Source organism: Garra rufa, chromosome 4 (genome assembly GCF_049309525.1).
Source record: "Garra rufa chromosome 4, GarRuf1.0, whole genome shotgun sequence".
Classification (NCBI taxonomy): Eukaryota; Metazoa; Chordata; class Actinopteri; order Cypriniformes; family Cyprinidae; genus Garra; species Garra rufa.
The window spans coordinates 51977613-51998620 of NC_133364.1; the positions used below are offsets into that span (position 1 = coordinate 51977613).

The 21008-nt window shown below is 38.8% G+C and overlaps 2 protein-coding genes across 2 annotated transcripts; both read right to left on the reverse strand.

Moving 5' to 3' along the window:
* Nucleotides 1-362: 362 nt before the first annotated feature.
* Nucleotides 363-8572, reverse strand: LOC141334001 (uncharacterized). Its single transcript, XM_073839149.1, has 8 exons — nt 7970-8572; nt 7733-7872; nt 6721-6805; nt 3927-4089; nt 3625-3818; nt 3166-3316; nt 2766-2893; nt 363-1198 (listed from the first exon to the last, which is right to left on the reverse strand). Exons 2-8 carry the CDS (start codon nt 7852-7854, stop codon nt 896-898), a joined length of 1146 nt encoding a protein of 381 aa, XP_073695250.1. The 5' UTR covers nt 7855-7872; nt 7970-8572; the 3' UTR covers nt 363-895.
* An 855-nt stretch (nt 8573-9427) lies between these two features.
* On the reverse strand, nt 9428-12383 carry LOC141334043 (uncharacterized). Its single transcript, XM_073839198.1, has 2 exons — nt 12293-12383; nt 9428-12167 (listed from the first exon to the last, which is right to left on the reverse strand). The coding sequence occupies exon 2, from the start codon at nt 12024-12026 to the stop codon at nt 9528-9530; it is 2499 nt and encodes an 832-aa protein (XP_073695299.1). The 5' UTR covers nt 12027-12167; nt 12293-12383; the 3' UTR covers nt 9428-9527.
* Between the last annotated feature and the right edge of the window lie 8625 nt (nt 12384-21008).

The window sequence follows — 21008 nt, forward strand, 5'->3', positions numbered from 1 at the left end:
ATATTATTATTTATTCTTTATATATTTGTTCAATATTCGTTTACTTTACCACTGCGACTTTGTACACTCTAAAAAAACGCTGGGTTAAAATAACCCAAATTGGGTTATTTTGGTAACCCAACGCTGGGTCAAATATGGACAAACCCAGCGTTGGGTTATTTTAACCCAACTGGTTGGGTTAAATCTTTGACCCAACACGTTGGGTTGTTTTATTTACCTAGACTATTGACTAAAAAAATACTACGTTGCTGGTTGAAAACAAACCTGAAATATTTAATAATAAAGAAAATAAACAATAATCAAAGAGAATAACTTAAGACAACAAAAAAAGAGACAAAATGAATTTATAAAAGGCTATTTTAATGCAAAATAAAAAATACAATTTGCATTCATAAATGTTAAAATATACATGTGTGTGTGTTTTTGTGTGTGTGTGTGTGTGTGTGTGTGTGTGTTAAGACAACTTTCTTTATAAACTCAAATTTTAGAAGTATGTTTAACCAAATGGCACGTGAAAAGATTCTAATTTAAGTAGTCTGACAAATTTCCTATTCATATAAACCCACGTTAACTTAAAACTCACATAATATTTAAGATATACATGTTTATATATACATAATAAATAAATAAATAAATATATATATATATATATAAAAAATGTAAGTCTGACAACTTTCCTCTAACAACCCCATATCAAGTCACAACATTTAGAAAGGGTTCTATACATTTTCAACTCATATAAACTTCAAAAACTCACATTGTAGATGCACTTAAATTAATGTAAATATCAAGTTACAACATTTCAGAAAGGGTTCTATATATATATATTAATCTGACAACTTTCCTCTTCATATAAACAACATTTTAGAGAGGGTTAGTTGTTGTCCAGTAACACTTAACATGACAAATAGCTACGAAGCAGTCTTACTGCAGGGGATTCTGTTCCAGGTATTTTGTAGACAACAGTCTGCAAAAATTCCCACACTGGTGCACACTGCTTCGGAAAATGGATGTCCATAACATAAAAAAGTTTAAAGCATGTATCCACAGCACTGATAAGTGTGTTTCTCTGAAGTGCCTGCTTGCCGACGACAACAAAGGCTTGATGGCAGTTGCTGCAATCCCCAAGCCCAAGGACAAAGGGGAAGGGTTTTGTGAGATCAGCCTCCTTTAGGACCTCAACCATGTTAGTGCCAACCTGTTAAAAACAGAAGAACGTTAAAAACATACAAATCACTTTACACACACACACACACACACACACAAAATGCAGCATTAAACAAAATCCAATCCATGACAAATAATTAATTTAAAGCTCTCCTGAGCTGATGTTTTTTCTTAACTAATACTGTAGTCTGATATCCACTTATGATATTCTTGTGGTTTTTACATTAAAAAAAAATCGTAAGAATCAATAAGTTATGTGTTATTTTATATATATATATATATATATATAAATATATATTTGAGGTAGGCTCCAGAAACGATCGATTTTAATGTGCGTGTTGCACTGAAGACTTTGAAGTAAACGCCTACAGCTCTGTGATTGGATTAGAGTTTTGCATAGTAAGTTACGTTAGTTTCTGTGAATAGACACGCAGGCTACGAGTAATCAGGATCAAGCGGTCTTTTACAGTGCAATATTGACACATTTACATTAAAACAATGCATATTCCTGTCAGATCAGTTACTGATGAAGCAGTGTTGTTTTAAAAAGTCAAACTCCCTGCAAATGCAACATTAACCTCCGTTTTGTTTACTCAAGAATCGCTTCAAAGTGAACAGACGTGCTGTATTTTACTGGCATTCACTGAATTCCAGGGGTTTCATTACCACAACGTAAAATGAGCGTTTCTGGGGGCGTTGGGAAAACGGCCCTTTCTAAAAAAAAAAAAAAAAATTATTAAGAGAGGTCACCAATCATGTGCAGTAAATAAGTTTTTTTTGCTCGGGCATTTCAAAACCTAGGATCAGCTCTGATGGATAATGAAGGACAACATAGTAATACAGATTATTTTTATGTTTTAAAATCTTACATTTAAACAAATTTCAAAAACAAATAAACAGCTGTAATAAAAAATGTAAAACGTGCAGTAATTGTAGAGTCTACTTACGAAAATAAATCATGGTTTACAACATCCCGGACAGGTATTTCAAGACACTGTATATAAATATAAATATGGAGGGCACGAAACCCCTGCGATCGTGGACAGGTATTTCACGATACTGTAAATGAATATAAATATGAACTGCATGAAACCCCTGCGATCACGGAAAGGTATTTCATGATACTGTATAAATATAAATATGAAGGGAACGAAACCTTCCTTTTCTGCAGGAGCCTGTTACTGTACAATACTTTGTGATATTCCTCGGGATGTTTGATATTTAATGCTTCATCCGGTTTTGTGCACACGTGTGAATAAGTAGGTCGGGCTACAGAAGGACGTGTTCATCATCTTGTGTGGAGGCTGGGTTTACTTGCCCTATAACATCACAAATGATCACATTCCTCAACCGTTCGTTTTCTGGGCCTGGTGTCAGTAAAAGCTTTAAATTCTCTGTGATGTGAACGGTCTCAGTTATGACACTTACAGGATGTTACTTTGTATACAATCGCCTCTTATATGACTTAAGCTCATGTAAAAATTGATTTCTCAGTGCAGGCACGATTTAACACTTTCACTTGGCTAAAACATACGAAAAATCATTTTTGGTTGCTCCTGGTATGGTTTGCATAGTGATGTGTGCAAAACATTACTTACATTCTTGAATTCAATGAAAGCCTTGATATTTTCTTCCAGGCTTGGTTTGAACATTTTCGTTCCAATTTTGTAGACAGGAGTGGGCAGTATCACAGGAAGCAGCCTGAGTGCAAGGTCACTTTGAGCATCTGTGTGGATGAATATTTGGTATCAATTATTCGATTTGTCATTAATTTAAAGTGGAGGTCTTTAACCCTTCTCTTGGGGACCTAACGTCCTGCAAAGTTTATTTCCAACCTGCTTCAGCACACTTGCCTGTGCATTTTCAAGTAATCCTGAAATATTAAAAGCAGTGGTTCAGGTGTGTTTGATTAGGTTTGGAGCTGAACTATGCAGGATGGTGGGTCTCCAAGAGCAGGGTTGGAGACTTCTTATTCTGTTTTTGGACTCATAACTGTACCTGAAGACAAACCATCTACGTTTTGGAGAAGCTCCTGAGCCTTTTTCTCCTGGCGGGCAAAGAGAAGGATTTTGTCTTTAAAACATACTTTCCAATCTAAGAAAAGTCTCTCTGCATGGTCGGGGAATAAAACAGAGAAGTCTTGTGAAATCTGAAAAAAAAAAAAAAAAAATACAGATATTGTGAATTATTTTTGTGTGTAACTGATATTCAAGTGCAGTACTAGATACCTCTAAAGGGAACTGTATTCAGGATCGCTTAGTAACAAAAAGAAATGACTGCTCACTCAGTTTCATCCACTATTTGTATATGAATTTGATCTATAAAAATTATGCGACTGGTAGAAGTTGTATATGCAGAGTGGGCAGAGCAGATCATTTTCATTATCGATTTGTTATTGAAGCACTAATGACAACCAAAAAGACTTTTTGAACAAAAGATGCACAGCTTTGAACCTACCATGCCTGGAGTATCAAGGAGTCGAGGAAATTCACAAGTTATATCCTCGATAGACTTTGTCCCATTAGCTCTTATCCATTGAGACCTGTGGATGGCTGTTTCTTTCATGTACTCTGCAACTTTGTTAGCTGGCAACATGTTATTTTTGAGCCATTCTACAAGTTGTACTGCCCTGTCAGGGGTGATTGTTGGCTCTGCAAGTAAAAATAACTTATACAGCTTTAAAATTAAGGGCATGTAACAACAACAACAACACAATTTTTCACAATATTTAGTAAAAGATAACAAAACGAAACTTTTACCTGGAATAACCAAGATGCTGCTCATGCTGATTATGGCTTCAGAATCATCCTTCTCACAGCTTGTGCGGGTTTCACGACGTGTTCTCTTCCTGACATTTCGCAGGCGTTCTTCAAGGAATCCAGTTGCTGGACGATGGCTTCGTCCTGGGCTGAACCATGCTTCCTAAAAACACAATATTAGTTTGTATTAGGTAGGGATGTAACTGTATCAAAACTTCACGGTATGAATGTCACGGTACATTATTTATTGAATCATTTACAGGAAAAACAAAACTAAAGAAGAGACTGGAAAAAAGTGCCAGAAGACTTTTTTTTTTCTTACCCCATTGGCAGATTATTTAGCTTGTTTTAAACAAAAACTCTTTACTTGTCTAGAAAATCCTTCTTGATTTAAGAATTTTTAGATATTTTGGCTGGAAACAAGACAAGTGCAGTGCAGTGTGAACGCTCTAATCCGTTAACATGGGTGCTGAAAAGAATACGTGACGCATACGCACTTCAGACGGAGCAGGTTCGACCATTTCTATCTCTTTCCTTGCTGCTACAGTCTGTAGCGACAAAAGACGGCAAAGGATGATGGCCACGCCTGGGCTGATGGGAAATGTAGTTTCCGCTACCCCCCGTTCGCATGAGCAAACTTTTCTCAGAAGACCTACTGTTTTATCGAGTCATGCGACCACGGTAGTATCGAAAAAATGTGTTATTGCGGTATGACGGTATTTACAATACCGTAACATCCCTAGTATTAGGGTTGTTCCGATAGTTGATAATATTGTGTATCGACTATATGCAGGCAAATCGCTGATAGGCTGATGTCAATGACGATACTTTAAAATAATTTTACAATCCATATTTATATCCACATTGACATATACACCAAAATTAAACATTCAACTGCGACACATTAATATAATTTTATCAATGTCAACTTTATATTATTTTGATATTCGTTTTAATTGCAGTGTCATACTATCCAAGAAAAAAGAAAACACTGTACAGACACAACAAGGATGGCTACTATTTCTTGAATCACTTCGGATGTTATTCGTGAATGTTTAATGATTTAAAAATATTTTCAACATTTTCAATAAGAAAAGAAGCTTTACGTTTACGTTCAAATCGCAAGTGAAATGCGGACATGTCGATCTAAAACTATGGCGAAGCAAATAAATTAATAATATTAAAAAAACAGTAGTTGTAATAATTACAGGGTTTCTGCAGATATGAACAAGTGAAATTTCAGACTTTTTAAGACCTTTTTAATACCACCTTATATGAAATTTAAGACCTAAACCTGTAATGGAAATAGATATTATATTACATGCATGTGATATTTAATGTGTTTAATGTAAAAAGTAAACAAAATTTCATGGCTGTCATAAATTAAATTTATTACTACGATATACAGTGAACTTTCCATATCAGCAGATACTATTCCACACAAAATATCCCCATAAAAGTACCACTAGAAATATCTGATTTAAAAAAAAAAATTCTGAAGCGATTTTTTTTTTTTTTACTTTTGAAATGTATGCGTACCTTTGAAATTTATTTTATGAATTTATCAATAAATTCTAAATGGCTGTTAGCAGTGAGATTACATAATTTACACTGCAAAATTAAAAGTGAGATTAATGTTTTAAATACATTTATTGATTTATAAATATATATATTATAAATGTTATATAAATACTGCGATTCTGTCTGAAGACGCAGAAACTTCCACAGAGGGAGAAAAAAATCTACAGTTGTTAGCAACTGGCCTTAGCCAAGCCCTATATTCAGTTTTTCCAAGCCCAGTTTCGCTAAACTTGCACTTCCCCATAGCTAAAAAGTTAAATCCATTTGACTTCTGCGGTACAATCCGAGAGAGACTCGCGGCAATAACAGAAAGCTGATTGGCTATTGGATGCTGGTCTCATTTGTAGTTTAAATTCAGCAAATTATATTTGGAATAGTGAAATAAAGAACTACAACACCACGGAAACAACAGAAAGAGAATTTAAATGAGCATTAGAGGTAGCGTTACATGGACATCAGAAAAATAAGACCTGTGTAAAATTATTTAAGACCTAGAACAGCGAATTTAAGACTTTTTAAGGCCTAAAATTTTGATTTTTAAATTTTAGACTTTTTAAGACCCCGCGGAAACCCTGTAATTAATGTTAATAAAATCTAATTGCATATAGCCCAATTAATTTACTACAGTTTAAAATTATTGCAATGCTTCTGCCATGATGGTGCACAAATACGCTGGGCAAAACGAATTAACTTACCGGTAAATTAAAAGGTTTCTAAGTTATATATAAGGCGAATTCATACAGAATCATTGCGTGCTTCTACTAGAGAAACAAGCCTGTTATTTCTTTCTAAATGTACATAGGACATGGACACTTATTACAGAATCTATAGTGAAAGCGCAATTTCACTTATTAATGTCCATAACGTTCAACACAAGCGGCCCTCATATGTTTATACTTGTGACTTACATGGAAAACATCATCTGTAGCTATGAGCAGAGGTCTTAATGAGAACAATATTCATTAATTTTTATATAGGAATATAGGAAATATAAGAAAAAAAAAAACTTAAAAAAAAATGGCCCTTCCCACGATAATATTGTGTATCGCCGATTGACAAGCTGGCGATCCAGACGATCTGATAAAGAGGGTTATGGCCCAACCCTAGTTTGTATTCTGTATCAAAACTAAATACTTTATTTGGAAAGGCACAGATAATGAAAAACATATTGTATAGAACTTTAGAAACATTGCAATAATAAAGTTGTACTCACATATCCTTTACCCTGAGTGTCTTTAAGACAGGGATACTGCTGAACCAGAGAAACAGCCAAGCACATCTTTTTCTCAGAGGATGGGCTAGAAACAATATATAGAAAGTATTTAGGAGAAGGTCAAGCTTCATTACAGTACAGACATTAAAGAATTTTCAGCAAGGCTTGGCTACTTCTGGCGACACATTCAACAGGGGCCACTGGAATAGGACATGGGCATGTCTAGGGCATGTGTTTGGGAGTGACTAAATTGGTATGATGCACTTTTGTGGTTTTGCACCTGAAATCTTTTTTGTTTTTAATAAATTTTTGTTGCTCCATTGTCAGCACAAGCAATTTTCACTTTGAAAGCCCAGTAATGTAGAAAAAATATTAAATTAGGAGACGTTACCTCCAGTGTTTCAATCAATCATTTTCTTAAGTGACTGGACAAAAAAATAATAGGGATTATCAACTACTTTCAAACTTCCACTTCAACTCATATTCACTAGAGCTGCTGCTAGATCTCTGGTCCAAGAGAAAATCACAACGCATGAATTGTGAGAGGTGTGTCATGGTGTTCTTGAGGACCAGATAAGCAGCAGTAGCTTTTGTGAACGCAAGTTGGAGATTAAAGAGGATGTTAAGACAATATTAAATAAAGCCAAAATACGGTATGTGTTTATTTTTGCCGCACAAAAAAACATTTCCATCACTTAGAAAATTACAGTTGGACCATTGGAGTAACATCCAAGTAGTTAACTACTTCCGTGATGTTAGATGCTCAGGCTGTCAATGAAGGGGCAAAACCCTTTTGGATTTAATTTATATATCTTCAACTGTGTTTAGAGAATGAACAAAAGTCTAAGGGGATTGGAACAACATGAGGGTGAGTAATTAATGACAGACTTTTTATTTTTGAGTGAGCTGTCACACAGTGCTTAATACTGTTATTTAAAGACACAGCTCAGTAATTTATACTTTTATTAATGCATGTAAATGTATACTTTTATAATAAAGTATGCATACATACTTTTCTCCAAAGCGACTCATTAGATGTGAAACTAGAATTCTGACCATGCATCTTCGCTGATTTAAAGATAACGTATTCTTCTCAAGACTGGTCAAAATGTCCTTTCCTTCTACACTGTTCATTAGGATCTCAGAAATTCTCTGTAAAAGACAAAGAAGCAAGAATCTTTTCAAACCCAGTTGCAGATTAGTAATAAATTTCAATCATTTTAAGTAAAGAGAAGGCAGTAACACATACAAATGTTGGCACTTCATCCACTGATGTCTGACTTTCTGCTTCAGGTTGTTGGTCCACAAGAGGATCAACAGTTGATCCACTTTGGGTCTGCTCTTGTTGTGGCTGTCAAAAAGGTGCATAGAAAAAGACTTGCCTACATGGAAATGGTATAATATCTTGTAACAAATACAAAGCTACAATGTGACAGGCATTTTTTACACATACTGTAATAGTGCTTCAATGCTAGCTTAAAGGATAACTCTTGCCAAAATGCAACCTGGGCTGTTTTTTACTGCAAACAAGACAAAAATTTAAAAGCATAATTATGAAAAACGAGCCATTTTTGAGATTGACCGTGATTTCGTTTTGTGGTCAATGGCCGGTGAATGGGAGAACTAGGGGCATAACTTTGAGCACATCAAAATCTATATTTTTTAGAACACTAAGAAGACTCGACACACCATGAAACCTAACCCTTTGCTCGAAGTATCGCCTGGGTCTCTACACATGAGCTTGAGCCTTGAGAACATTGTGTACACAGAGTTTACTAAAAAGAAAGGTTTTGAACAACTCACTTTCACAGTTTCAGCTCGCAGCCGTCTTGCTAGTCAAGAGGTGTTGATCTCAGAATGCGAGGAGAGTAAAGATGGATAGCTCCTAAAGCATATTTCCATATAAATGCATGGCCAATTCGTTGTTTTGTCCCAAGTGAAAAATAATATTAACCTTCTAGTTGTAAAAAGAGCCTCAAACAAGAAACAATACTAAAATCAAAAGCATGTGTGATCTTGCGTGGATAGTTGTTGTCGGAAATCGACACCTCTTGACTGGCAAGACGGCCATGAGCGGAAACTAACAGTGAAAGTGAGTTGTTCAAAACCTTTCTTTTTAGTAAACTCTGTGTACCCCAGGGGTGCTCAACCCTGCTCCTGGAGATCTACCTACCTGCAGATTTTTGTTCCAGCCCTGCTCCAACACAGCTGTCTGCAATTACCAAGTGCTACTTAAGAGATTAATTAGGTGGTTCAGGTGTTTTTGTTCAGGGTTGGAGCAGAACTTTGTAGGATAGTAGATCTCCAGGAACAGGGTTGGGCACCCCTGGTGTACACGAACAATGTTCTCAATGCTCGAGTTCATGTGTAGAGACCCAGGCGATACTTCGAGAAAAGTTTCATGGTGTGTCGAGCCTTCTTAGTGTTGTAAAAATATAGATTTTGATGCGCTCAAAGTTATGCCCCTAGTTCTCCCGGCCATTGATCACAAAACTAAATCACGGTCAATCTCAAAAACGGCTCGTTTGTCGTAATTATGCTTTTAGATATAAGTTTGTCTCGTTTACAGTAAAAAAAAAAAAACACAAGTTGCATTTTGGCAAGAGTTATCCTTTAATTTGCAACTAGTGTATTGTAATATATTCTACATATGCAAAACATCGTAAAAAAATCTGAATTGTGGTAGACAAGGAAAGCATACTTGCATCTCCAAAATTCTGCACAGGTGTGTCCAAAAAAAAAAAAAGAAAGACTCCAAGAAAAATAAAAAACTCAGTCTTTGAAAGTTCAAGTTAAAAGAAGGACATTTAAAACAAGCGGTAGCGCATAGACACATAGTAGTTGCTGTCTCCTTCCTTGTATGACCTCACTACATGGAGAGGATGGTAATCGTTCAGAGAGCCAACATCAATGCAGTCAATGACAGTGGTGGGAATGACACAGCATGCAAAATAGTGTCTTTCAAATCCTAATAGGTCCCATTTTCGAACAATGAACTTAATGACAGACTCAAAAACCACAATCTTCTGAATTGTTCCAAACTGAGGTTCACCGTCTGGAGAATGAGACACAAGGAGGGTCATTCCTGGACGATATTCTGTCCCTTTCCACTTTACCCAAGAGGGTATGTACACTTCAGTCAATTGAGTATGCTCAAATTTGTGTAAGATTTGATCAAATCCCTCAATGGAAGAAAGTGAAGTAGTGCAACCAGGACCAATTTCTTTGTGATGCGTAAATATGTGTTGAGACAAAAGATTGTAACACAGTAACATTTGATGCCTGAAGGCCATTGTTTTGCAAATATTTCTGAAGTTGCAAGTGACGTGGGCAAGTCTTTTGAAAAAACCATGCTTGGCCTCAAAGCGCATGGACCAATAATGCACTATAGGGCCAAGTCTCCTTATGGCACCCGCATAATGCAGCATGAAATGATGTTTTGGCTTTAGATGTCTATCAGGAAAAAGTTCTAGGAAAAGGCTGTGGTGCTCATCAATGAGATGTCTGAGAAATAATACTGCATCTTCTGTTAAGGCGGGAGAAAAAATATACTCCATGCAGGTCAATAAAAGAAGCAAGAGCTCCCAATATTTGTTTCCATCTGGAATGAGATCTCCTATCATCAAAGGAAGTAGCCTTAACAGGCACCACATTTGTGCTGCTGTCTGCTTCATCGAACTGTCAGGTACTTTTAGTTCTTGAGGTCGAATTGTGGATGGTTTGTTGGCAGAGTCACAGAAGCCATAATCATAACTGGTAATTCGGTAATTAACCTGGTCTAAGGTTATTACCTTGTGTGAGATGAGAGAGCTTAACACCAATTTTATTTCATATGCACCTACTCCCTCAAGGATATCATGCATGATATCAGGTGTTACGTTTTCTGTCACATGAAAGTATTTCAGGTCGTTCAAAATGCTCTGTCTTTTTAGGCCAGTTTCCGTTGGATTACTCTGCACCAGATCTGAAAGATGGCCATCCTTATTCCTAAGCAGTAACGGGTCTTCCATCGTTTGTGTTCGCATTAACGGTTTCTTCACACGGCACCAGCGACAAACACTGTTCCCAGAAAAGCTCTCTGTGTACCCAAGAATGGAATTTAACCCCAAATTATCCCCACAAATTTGGGCAACCCAAATCTTCAATGTGCCTTTAAAGTGAGCCGTGTCTACTTCCACACCATTTGTTCCCAAGTCATTGATATCATCAACAACTGACTTCAGGACAGCATCTATACCATATGTTTTGGCATCATCAGCCTTATACACTGCCAAAAGAAAGTGAGAATCAAGACTTGAAAGGCACTCAGGAGGAAGACATTTAAGAGTGAAATAGATTAATCCCAATTTGTGGACTGAGGTCTTGGAACCTAGTGGATTAACCATTTCACAGTCGTCATTATACAGCAGAAGAGGAACAGAGGGCTCACTGGGGCAAACAGAAGTTCTTAACACAGTGGTGTCATCCAGACTTTTTGAGTCACTAATCTTCCTTTTCCACTCAGTTATCTTTTCCATTGTCCCGGGACTCTGAAGGATGAGTTTCAGTAGTGGACGTAAAGGAATCCTTTGGAAAGTATCCTGCACTGCCACCTGTTTTACAGTCCCTGTCTGTGAGTCACGTTGTTGGGTGTATGAAACACCAGGTAGAGGCTGCTCCACTGGCTGAACTAGATACCCAGATTGAACAAAGTATTTCATCTGCTTGTGTTCAGTATCCAAGCATTGAAAAGCTTTTGCTGCATTTTCAAAGTGCAGGTTCAGTTGACGCGCTTCAGGAATCTCACTTTGTCCAGTCGCTTGTAAGAAAGTCATTGTCTGTCTTTGCAAAGCACCAACAATATCAGAGACCAGACTAGATGTTTGCTGAAAAACAAAGTTGACAGTAGATAGGGTCATAGATGACTTTGCTCTCAACTTTGATAGAAACAAGGCCACTTTGTCTGTGAGAGTCTTCTGCTCTAACTCATCCCACACCATGTCATCAGGAGTATAATCTTCTGCATCATTATCTTCCTCCTCGAATATCTGGCTGTGAGAAGTCAGAGGTCTGGGGTCAGACATAAAATTCAATCTCTCAGGAATGTGTGTTGACTGGCTAGGTTCTTCTTCCTCACCCTCTACATGGTGCTGGAGCAGATGTCGCTTAAATGATCTGCTGTAATTAAATGTCCTGTGACACCCTTCTTGGCAACACTCAAAATAACTTGATGAACTATGTACATTATGCATTCGCCTTAGGTGAGAAAACAAGAAACGAACATTGACGCCAACAGTCTTTTTGCACTTAAAGCAGATGTATCCCATTTTAAAAGTGAATTTCTTGACTCACAACCAGCAGCTCTCCCATGTGCTTTTTAAATTTGAGACGAAGACCTATCTTTGGTATTAATGTTTCAAGTGATTTTTCATCCAGCAGCAAGAGGGTCTCTTCATCAATTTGTTCCTCTTTAAAGACAATAAGAGAGAAGAACAGAAGAATGTGCCAAAATTAGCAAAGCTAGAGCACAATGGGCTATAATTAATAAAAATAAAACAATAAAAAATACATTTGTATTTTAAATAAAACGTACCTTTAAAAATTGGTATTAAGACATCCAAGTTCCATTCTTTCAGCTTCTCCTGTACAAAATCATCCATTGTCATTAGCTGTAAACTCCGCACACTGTCAGTGAGAAAAAAGAATGGCAGAGGCTGTAAGTTAAGTAGGCATCATGCTTCATTAAAACATTTAAAATTTGACAATGGTCTAATACATCCAACAGATGCAGTTTGAGAAATTTCAATACACTTAACTTTTGAGCACATACTTTTAATAATCAATGAAAAAGACAGCATTGCACTATAAATACAACAATAAGATTTTTTTGGGAGGGGGGATTATTTTAATATCTAAGAGAGAATTCTATTATTATATATTGTTAATAAAAAAGAAAAACTTTTCATTTAAGCAGATACGTATTTATTTTACACAGAGAAACACATTGGATTATGAGAAAGTCTGTAGCACCACGCCAGCAGAGGGAGCCCTCACCTGAATACTGACTGGTACCACTCCCTCTGCTTCTTCTGCCTTCACTTCCTGTTTGGCGGCCATTAAAAGCATGGCCAGGGCCAAACAGACTTTGCGAAGTATTGCCAGTTCTACTGTCTTACCGAGCGTTTCTCTTGAATTGTTTGATTACCACGTGTATGATTTATCGCCTGTTTCTCTGGATTTTGCCTTTTGGATTATCCCTTTGTTTGTTTGCTGGTTGGACTGATTACTGTGAATTTTGACCATCTTGCCTGTGACCACGACTCTGATTTCTGCCGTACGTTTTGTATTGTTGTTCAGCTCTCTCATTAAACTTCTGCAAATGGATTCCAACGCAGCTTCAGCCTCAGCCTCCTTACAGAATACTTCGCCTACATTGAATCCAGCGGAAGTTTCCCAGCTCCAAGCGGCTTTTGCTTATCAAGGTGAACTGCTCAAGAGTTATCAAGAACAGCTCAACAAACTTCAATCTGCAAATGAGCATCTGACCAATTACATCCACTCGCTCCCTTCTCCTACACCACAAACGGTAAGACTCGCTATGCCTGAAAAATTTGATGGTTCAGCTGAGCAATGCCGGGGCTTTATTCGCCAAGTGGGGATTTATTTTGCTAGCCAAGAAGAACAGTTTTACTCAGAAGAAAAGAAATGTGCTTTTCTGATGTCACTGCTTACTGGTAAAGCAATTGATTGGGCTGCAGCGGTCTGGGAGACAGATATTTTGTTTCGTACCTCCTATGAGTATTTCGTCCAACAACTAAGAGAAGTGTTTGAATATCCGGCGGGGGGCAAGGATATATCTACACAATTGCTTCACATGTCTCAAGGTACCCGCACTGCTGCAGATTATGCTATCGAGTTTAGAACACTCGCTGCTCAAAGTGGTTGGAATGACATCTCTTTAAAGGCTGTATTTAAACAAAGCTTGAACCTCGATCTACAGGCAGAACTGGCTTGTAAAGGAGAGGACTGCGCTATCGATTTACTACCCAATGCCATGCCACCCAAAAGCAAAGTCTATCCCTTGTCCCGAAATGAAACCCAAGCCATGGAGGAGTACATAAAAGAAGCTATGGACTCCGGATTTATTCGTCCCTCCACCTCACCAGCTGCTGCAGGATTCTTCTTTGTAGAAAAGAAAGATGGAGGCTTAAGACCATGCATAGACTACAGAGGTTTGAACAACGTAACCGTCAAGTTTCGCTACCCCCTTCCACTGGTTCCTTCAGCACTGGAACAACTACGCGAGGCCAGGATCTATACTAAACTTGACCTCAGAAGTGCTTACAACCTGATCCGGATTCGTGAAGGTGATGAGTGGAAGACTGCTTTTCTCACCACTATGGGGCACTATGAGTACTTGGTCATGCCGTATGGTCTTGCAAACGCCCCAGCAGTCTTCCAGTCCTTCATCAATGAGATCTTACGAGATCTTCTGAACCAGTGTGTAGTGGCATACATTGATGACATCTTAATTTACTCTACGACTGAATCTGAACACATCCAACATGTCAAGACTGTACTCTCCCGCCTGTTGGATAACCAACTATATATCAAAGCAGAAAAATGTGAGTTTCATGTCAAGCAAACATCCTTCCTTGGGTACAACATCAGCCATCAAGGCGTAGAGATGGATACCTCCAAGGTCAGAGCAGTCACAGAATGGCCTCAACCCACTACAGTAAGAGAACTTCAGAGATTTCTTGGCTTTGCAAATTTCTACAGACGCTTCATTCGTAACTATAGTCTGATTGCATCCCCCTTGACATCACTATTAAAAGGCAAGCCATCAAAACTCAAATGGACTGAAGAAGCTACCCAAACATTCACCAAGCTCAAGCACAGTTTTACTACAGCCCCGATTCTCAAACATCCTGATCCTGATCTTCCCTTCGTGATCGAAGTAGATGCATCCGACTGTGGAATCGGAGCCGTTCTTTCACAACGTCATGGCCAACCAGGAAAACTCTACCCTTGTGCATTCTTTTCAAGGAAACTGACATCTGCTGAGCGCAACTATGATGTAGGCAATAAAGAGCTTTTATCCATGAAGGCAGCAATCGAAGAGTGGAGGCATTGGCTTGAGGGAGCTGTCCATCCATTTCAAGTCATCACAGACCATAAAAACCTGGAATACATCAAGAGTGCAAAACGCCTAAATCCACGTCAAGCCCGTTGGTCTCTGTTCTTCACTCGTTTCCAGTTTACAGTTACCTACAGACCTGGCAGCAAGAACAGTAAGGCTGATGCTCTATCCAGACGTCACGACTCTTCAACAGACAATGCCACACCTGAATCTATTCTTCCATCATCTGTTATAATTGCAGCAGTAAACTGGGATATTATGGAAGAGATCCAACGAGCCCATCAACAAGAACCACCACCAGCAAACTGTCCCATGAACAAACTCTTTGTGCCTCAAGGATTACGTCCCAGAGTCATGCAATGGGTTCACACCTCACTGAGCTCAGGACACCCGGGAATTTCGCGTACTCTCCATCTGTTACAGAATTCCTTTTGGTGGCCATCAATGTCTAAAGATGTGGTAACCTATGTTAAGTCCTGTCACTCTTGCGCTCAATCCAAAACCCCCAAGGAACTACCTTCTGGCCTCCTCCAACCATTGCCCATTCCCCAGCGTCCCTGGTCTCACTTATCCATAGACTTTGTTACAGACCTTCCACTCTCCAATGGTTTCACCACTATACTGGTAATCATAGATCGCTTCTCTAAAGCCTGTCGTTTGATCCCTCTCAAAGGTCTTCCCACAGCCATGGAGACGGCTCAAGCTCTATTCCAAAATGTCTTCAGGATCTATGGTTTACCAGAAGATATTGTATCTGACAGAGGAACTCAATTTACCTCTCAAGTTTGGAGAGCGTTCTGCAAGCAGCTAGACATCAACATAAGCCTCACATCAGGATATCATCCACAATCTAATGGTCAAGTTGAGAGACTGAACCAAGAAATCGGACGGTATCTTAGGACTTACTGTAGTCGTGAACAGAACCGGTGGGCAGAATTTCTTCCATGGGCTGAATACGCGCAAAACTCCTTAACTCACTCTTCAACTGGAATGACCCCCTTCCAATGTGTCTTGGGATACCAACCGCCCTTGTTCCCTTGGTCTGGTGAACCGTCATCCGTGCCTGCAGTTGACGACTGGATCAGGCGTAGTGAGAGGGTATGGGACAGTGCCCATGTTCGTCTACAGAGAGCCATCAGAACCCAAGAGTTTCAGGCCAACAGACGACGTCGTCCACACCCTCCCTACCAACCAGGAGAACGGGTCTGGCTTTCTACGAGGGACCTCAAGCTACGGCTACCAAGCAGGAAGCTCAGCCCCAGGTATGTTGGCCCATTTAAAATAATCAGACAGATTAATGAGGTCACATACCAGCTTGAGCTTCCTACTAATTACCGCATCTCTCCATCCTTCCATGTGTCGCTCCTCAAACCGGTCCACCCGGGTGCTGACCCCAACGCTGAGAACCATGAGCCGCCGCCACCGCTGGATGTAGATGGAGCACCAGCATATAAAGTGAACGCGTTGCTGGACTCAAGACGTCGAGGGGGTCAGCTCCAATATCTGGTGGACTGGGAGGGCTATGGACCTGAGGAGAGATCATGGGTAGTTTCCCACGACATCCTGGATCCATCACTCATTGAAGACTTTCATCGAGCCAGACCCGATCGTCCAGCACCACGACCACGGGGACGTCCTCGACGAGCGCCAGGAGGCGCTCCTAGGGGGGGGGATTCTGTAGCACCACGCCAGCAGAGGGAGCCCTCACCTGAATACTGACTGGTACCACTCCCTCTGCTTCTTCTGCCTTCACTTCCTGTTTGGCGGCCATTAAAAGCATGGCCAGGGCCAAACAGACTTTGCGAAGTATTGCCAGTTCTACTGTCTTACCGAGCGTTTCTCTTGAATTGTTTGATTACCACGTGTATGATTTATCGCCTGTTTCTCTGGATTTTGCCTTTTGGATTATCCCTTTGTTTGTTTGCTGGTTGGACTGATTACTGTGAATTTTGACCATCTTGCCTGTGACCACGACTCTGATTTCTGCCGTACGTTTTGTATTGTTGTTCAGCTCTCTCATTAAACTTCTGCAAATGGATTCCAACGCAGCTTCAGCCTCAGCCTCCTTACAAAGACATGCCCAGTGCCTTCATATTTAATTAATAAACAACCCATTTGCATTTTTAATGCTTTAGTACTTCATAGAAAATATGATGGATTTAAATTTCAAACAAGTGCACTTCATAACGTTACATAGTCACACATGAACTCACTCATGGGCCCGGTTTCACAGACATGACTGAGCCTTAACCAGGGCAAAGGGTATTTACGTCCCTTTAAAAAAAAAATACCTCAAAAAACATTACTGGTGTGCATCTTGTGACAAAACAATGGCAAATACATATTTTAAGAAATGTCATGGACAGCTATTTCTAAATAAAAAGACAGCTCAGTTCGAGGCGGGAGCGGGGGCAACCGTGCTCGAGCGCAGCACGGTTCGATTGGCCTAAGAGCCAGCTAAACAACCGCTGACAGAAACTCATATCTCGGAAAGTGTCTAAACAGATTATCAAAAAGGCATTTCTTACATAAATCACATCTCTTACGTATAAACATGTACACTCGCCTAAAAATGTATTAAAACTAAGTTTCGTGACAGAATAACCGTGGTGTTTGTGACAGTTGCCGGTAACGTTAACTTATATGAACGTTTGCATTTAGTACGACGCTCGAGTATCGACCTTAAACTAATATAAAGACACGTTAACTAAACGACTTACCAAGTCACATATTCCAGAGGAAATGTTGACTAAAAGGACGTTTTCAATAAATATTGAATATAACTTAGACGGGAAAAGGCTGTAACGTAATTACAACAGGCATAACGTTACCTCTACCGATTAGCAAACCAAAACGAACAGAGATAGATTATACTTTTTAATACTGTTAATGTAATGTGAACCGCCAAATTTGTTATATTTTTGCATTTGTTGGTGTACAGTATTAGTTTCATACATTAAAAACCCACAAACATACCTTTTCTGTCGTCGCTGAAGGACGGTTGTTCCTGAGGTGATTCAAAATGGCCGCGAAGGAATCGCTGGCTCGTCGAGTAGGGGGAGTGGCTTACTCTCTTAACTGTCACTTGATTGGATAAAATCAGTAACCCAATGTTGGGTTACACAAAAACAACCCAACACTGAGCAAAACAACCCAACTAAATGACCCAACAGGCTTAACCCAGCAGTTGGGTTAAAAAAACAACCCAACATTTTTTAGAGTGTATGTTCCGGTTTTGCGCAGCAGAACTGCCTGCCCTGTTTGAAATGCCTTTGTTCTGAGATGGTGATAATAAACTTTAAATCTAACATTTTGCTATATTGATGTTTGTTTTATATCTGTGAATTGCATTGTAGACTAGTCAAGTGTTGATTTGATATATGGTTAAATTGAGTAAACACACTGTGGACCACATACCGCTTGGATATCGATGTCACTTAAAAAACTAACTTACATTTAAAAAACAAACAAACAAACAAACAAAAAACTCCAAACTTTTCTCTAAATTGTTCTGATAAAAAAACCGAAACGAAAAAACATAAACTTTCTATTAAATACGAAATCTGGTCTATTTTAATGGCTGTAACAGTATAAGCTGTTTGGCGGAAAAAAAGACGGGCTTCGGGTCGGACTCGGGCCAAAATTTTTGATAAGCTGTCGGACACGGGCCGGGCTACAGCCTGTGCGTCTCGGACCAGGGCCGGGCTAGGGCTTAGATTTAAGTCTATGTCTACTTTAGTCTATGGTTCGCTCACCTCGCCTAACGACTCTAAAAACAGGTGAACTAATTCCAGTAATAGGATGTTGCGCATGCGCGACTGAACGAATCACTCCCCGAGACGACTCGTTTGTCCCGAGTCACATTAAAGATTCGTTCAAAATGAGCGAATCGTTCAAGAACGACCCATCACTAGAAGGAAGCAACATGTTCTGTTATTTCAAAAGTTCAATAAAAAAAATAATAATAAAAAAAGAACATTCTTCAGATACAAATAACATCATAAAAAAAAAAGATAAAAAAAGTCCATGCGCTTACACGAACTCACGGAAAGGCACGAGATCGAGCACTTTTTGCTCTGGTGACCCTCATCATTCCTTGTCAGCATCCTACTACCGTGTTTTTGTTGTTCTTCTTCTTCTGTTTCAAGTCCGACGTGCGATATTGGACGCACAGTGTGAGCGGTAAGATCGCATAAGAGCATCGGGTCGTACAGTGTGAGAACATAAATCGTGAGCTGCGAACTTTTACACCCTGCGATTCTGTCGTGCAGTTTGAGCTAGAGCCAAGAGCAACGATTGATAATATCGCACAGTGTATCCCAGGCTTAAGTCATCACCTAAATGCAAAATTTTTGATCTAGTTGTCATAAACTGTCAATCATATATTCTACACATTTCTATTAGACTTTTTGTAAAATTGCCATTATTCAAGTGAATATTGACTTTCACTAATGAAGATAATATAGATCAACCAATGATAAAGCAGTTCTCTGAAATAGATCAAAGGTACAGCTCATGAACCTTCAATTAGAAAGCATATATAGACAGAGGACAATGCAGGAGTTACAAATTCTGACAGTGGACTTTCTAATTTTCTAATTTATTTTCACCTTTGTGCCCATATTTCTTTTTCATTTCTGTTTCACAATGACATTGTAATGTGTTTTTATTTTATTTTTATTTTTTTATAATTTTTTTGTCTGACCACTAGTACAAGTGTAACTGTGAATCCTGTCCAGTTTTTTCAATCAATATCCCACATACAGTAATGTGTAATTTTGAAGAGGAAGAGTAGGAGGTGACAGAGGAAGAGGAGAAGAAGAAGGATTATGACGATGACAACAAGGAAGAGACAGAGGAAGGGCAAGGGCAAGAAGACAAGCAGTCTCAAATATTTTAGTTGAGTACCAGGGTTGGGTCAGGCATGCAATAGGATATTACCCCTGCTGCCTGGCCAGGGCTAATTTAGTGATGCTGAAGAGGTTCTTTGGCCTGTCCCAGACCAAAGACAGGATGCTGAGCAGAATAATTATTTTTGTTGTTGTTTGCTGTTTTGTACTGTACTCTACAGTACATTAAATTAAGGAATAAAACAATTGCAAAGGCATAGATTTGTTGTGTTCATCATGTGAAAAGATTTTTATTTGTATTGTTTTCGTAGTATTGTTTTGAATTTATCTCATCAGTGTGGAAAACTGTGTTGTAGTGTGTGTGTTTTTGAGGATTTGTGTGTCATGTCTGAGAGCAAAGTTTGGTTTTTCAGCAAGATTGAATTGTTTTGAGTGGAGAGCTTCATTTTGACCTCAATATAGGAAGTTTGGGGAATTGAGTTAGAAGTTGTGGATTTGTGTTTAGAGTTTCACAAATAAGAGGCATAATTTCAAGAAATGTGTTTAAGCAATTGAGAAAAACTGTAATAAGTTGAGTTTTACCGTATTGAAATCCATTCAGCCGTTCTCCTGTTCTGGTGATATCACTAAGCATAGATTGTAAATGTAAAGCTGTGATTTTCTAGGCTGATAAGATTAGGAACTACACTCCCATTCCAGTTTAATGGTCAAGGAAGGGGAGTTGGAGAATGAGCCTATTTTCAAAAAAAGTGGAGTGTTCCTTTAAAATCCCCAGGAGTTCTCTCAAACTTGAGGCACCGCAGACAGCAAATCTGCAAATTCAGGCATGACATGTTCATTTGTTTTAGGAGGTCTATAGACTGTTACAGTGACAGTAGTGATGGTTGCAGAGACACTCAGAACAAGACATTCAAATAATTAAAATGGGGAATGATCACAGGGATGTAAAATGGGGAATAACCCTTCCACTGGAATATAGGGATTCAAATAATCCATAGCCAGTGGGTGTAAATTTGTGAAAAATTGCTTTTGCGGTTTAAAAGTTATTAGCATAAACTATTATTTATTAGCGTGTATGACATTTGTTTTATTCAAATGTAAGTGCCCTGCAAAGTGGACATCGTAGTATCCTGCCATGATTCCAGTTCAAAGCAAGTGTTTCATTTAAACGTCATTAAAGTGTGCAAAACATTGCGGAAATTGTATTTATTTTCAGATGTCACATTCACACTTCTCTAGTAAGATTGGTCTGTGTGTGAAGACGCTGCAGGTGGTGGCGTAGCGGAAATTAGTGAATGAATGTTTCGAAGTGAAGT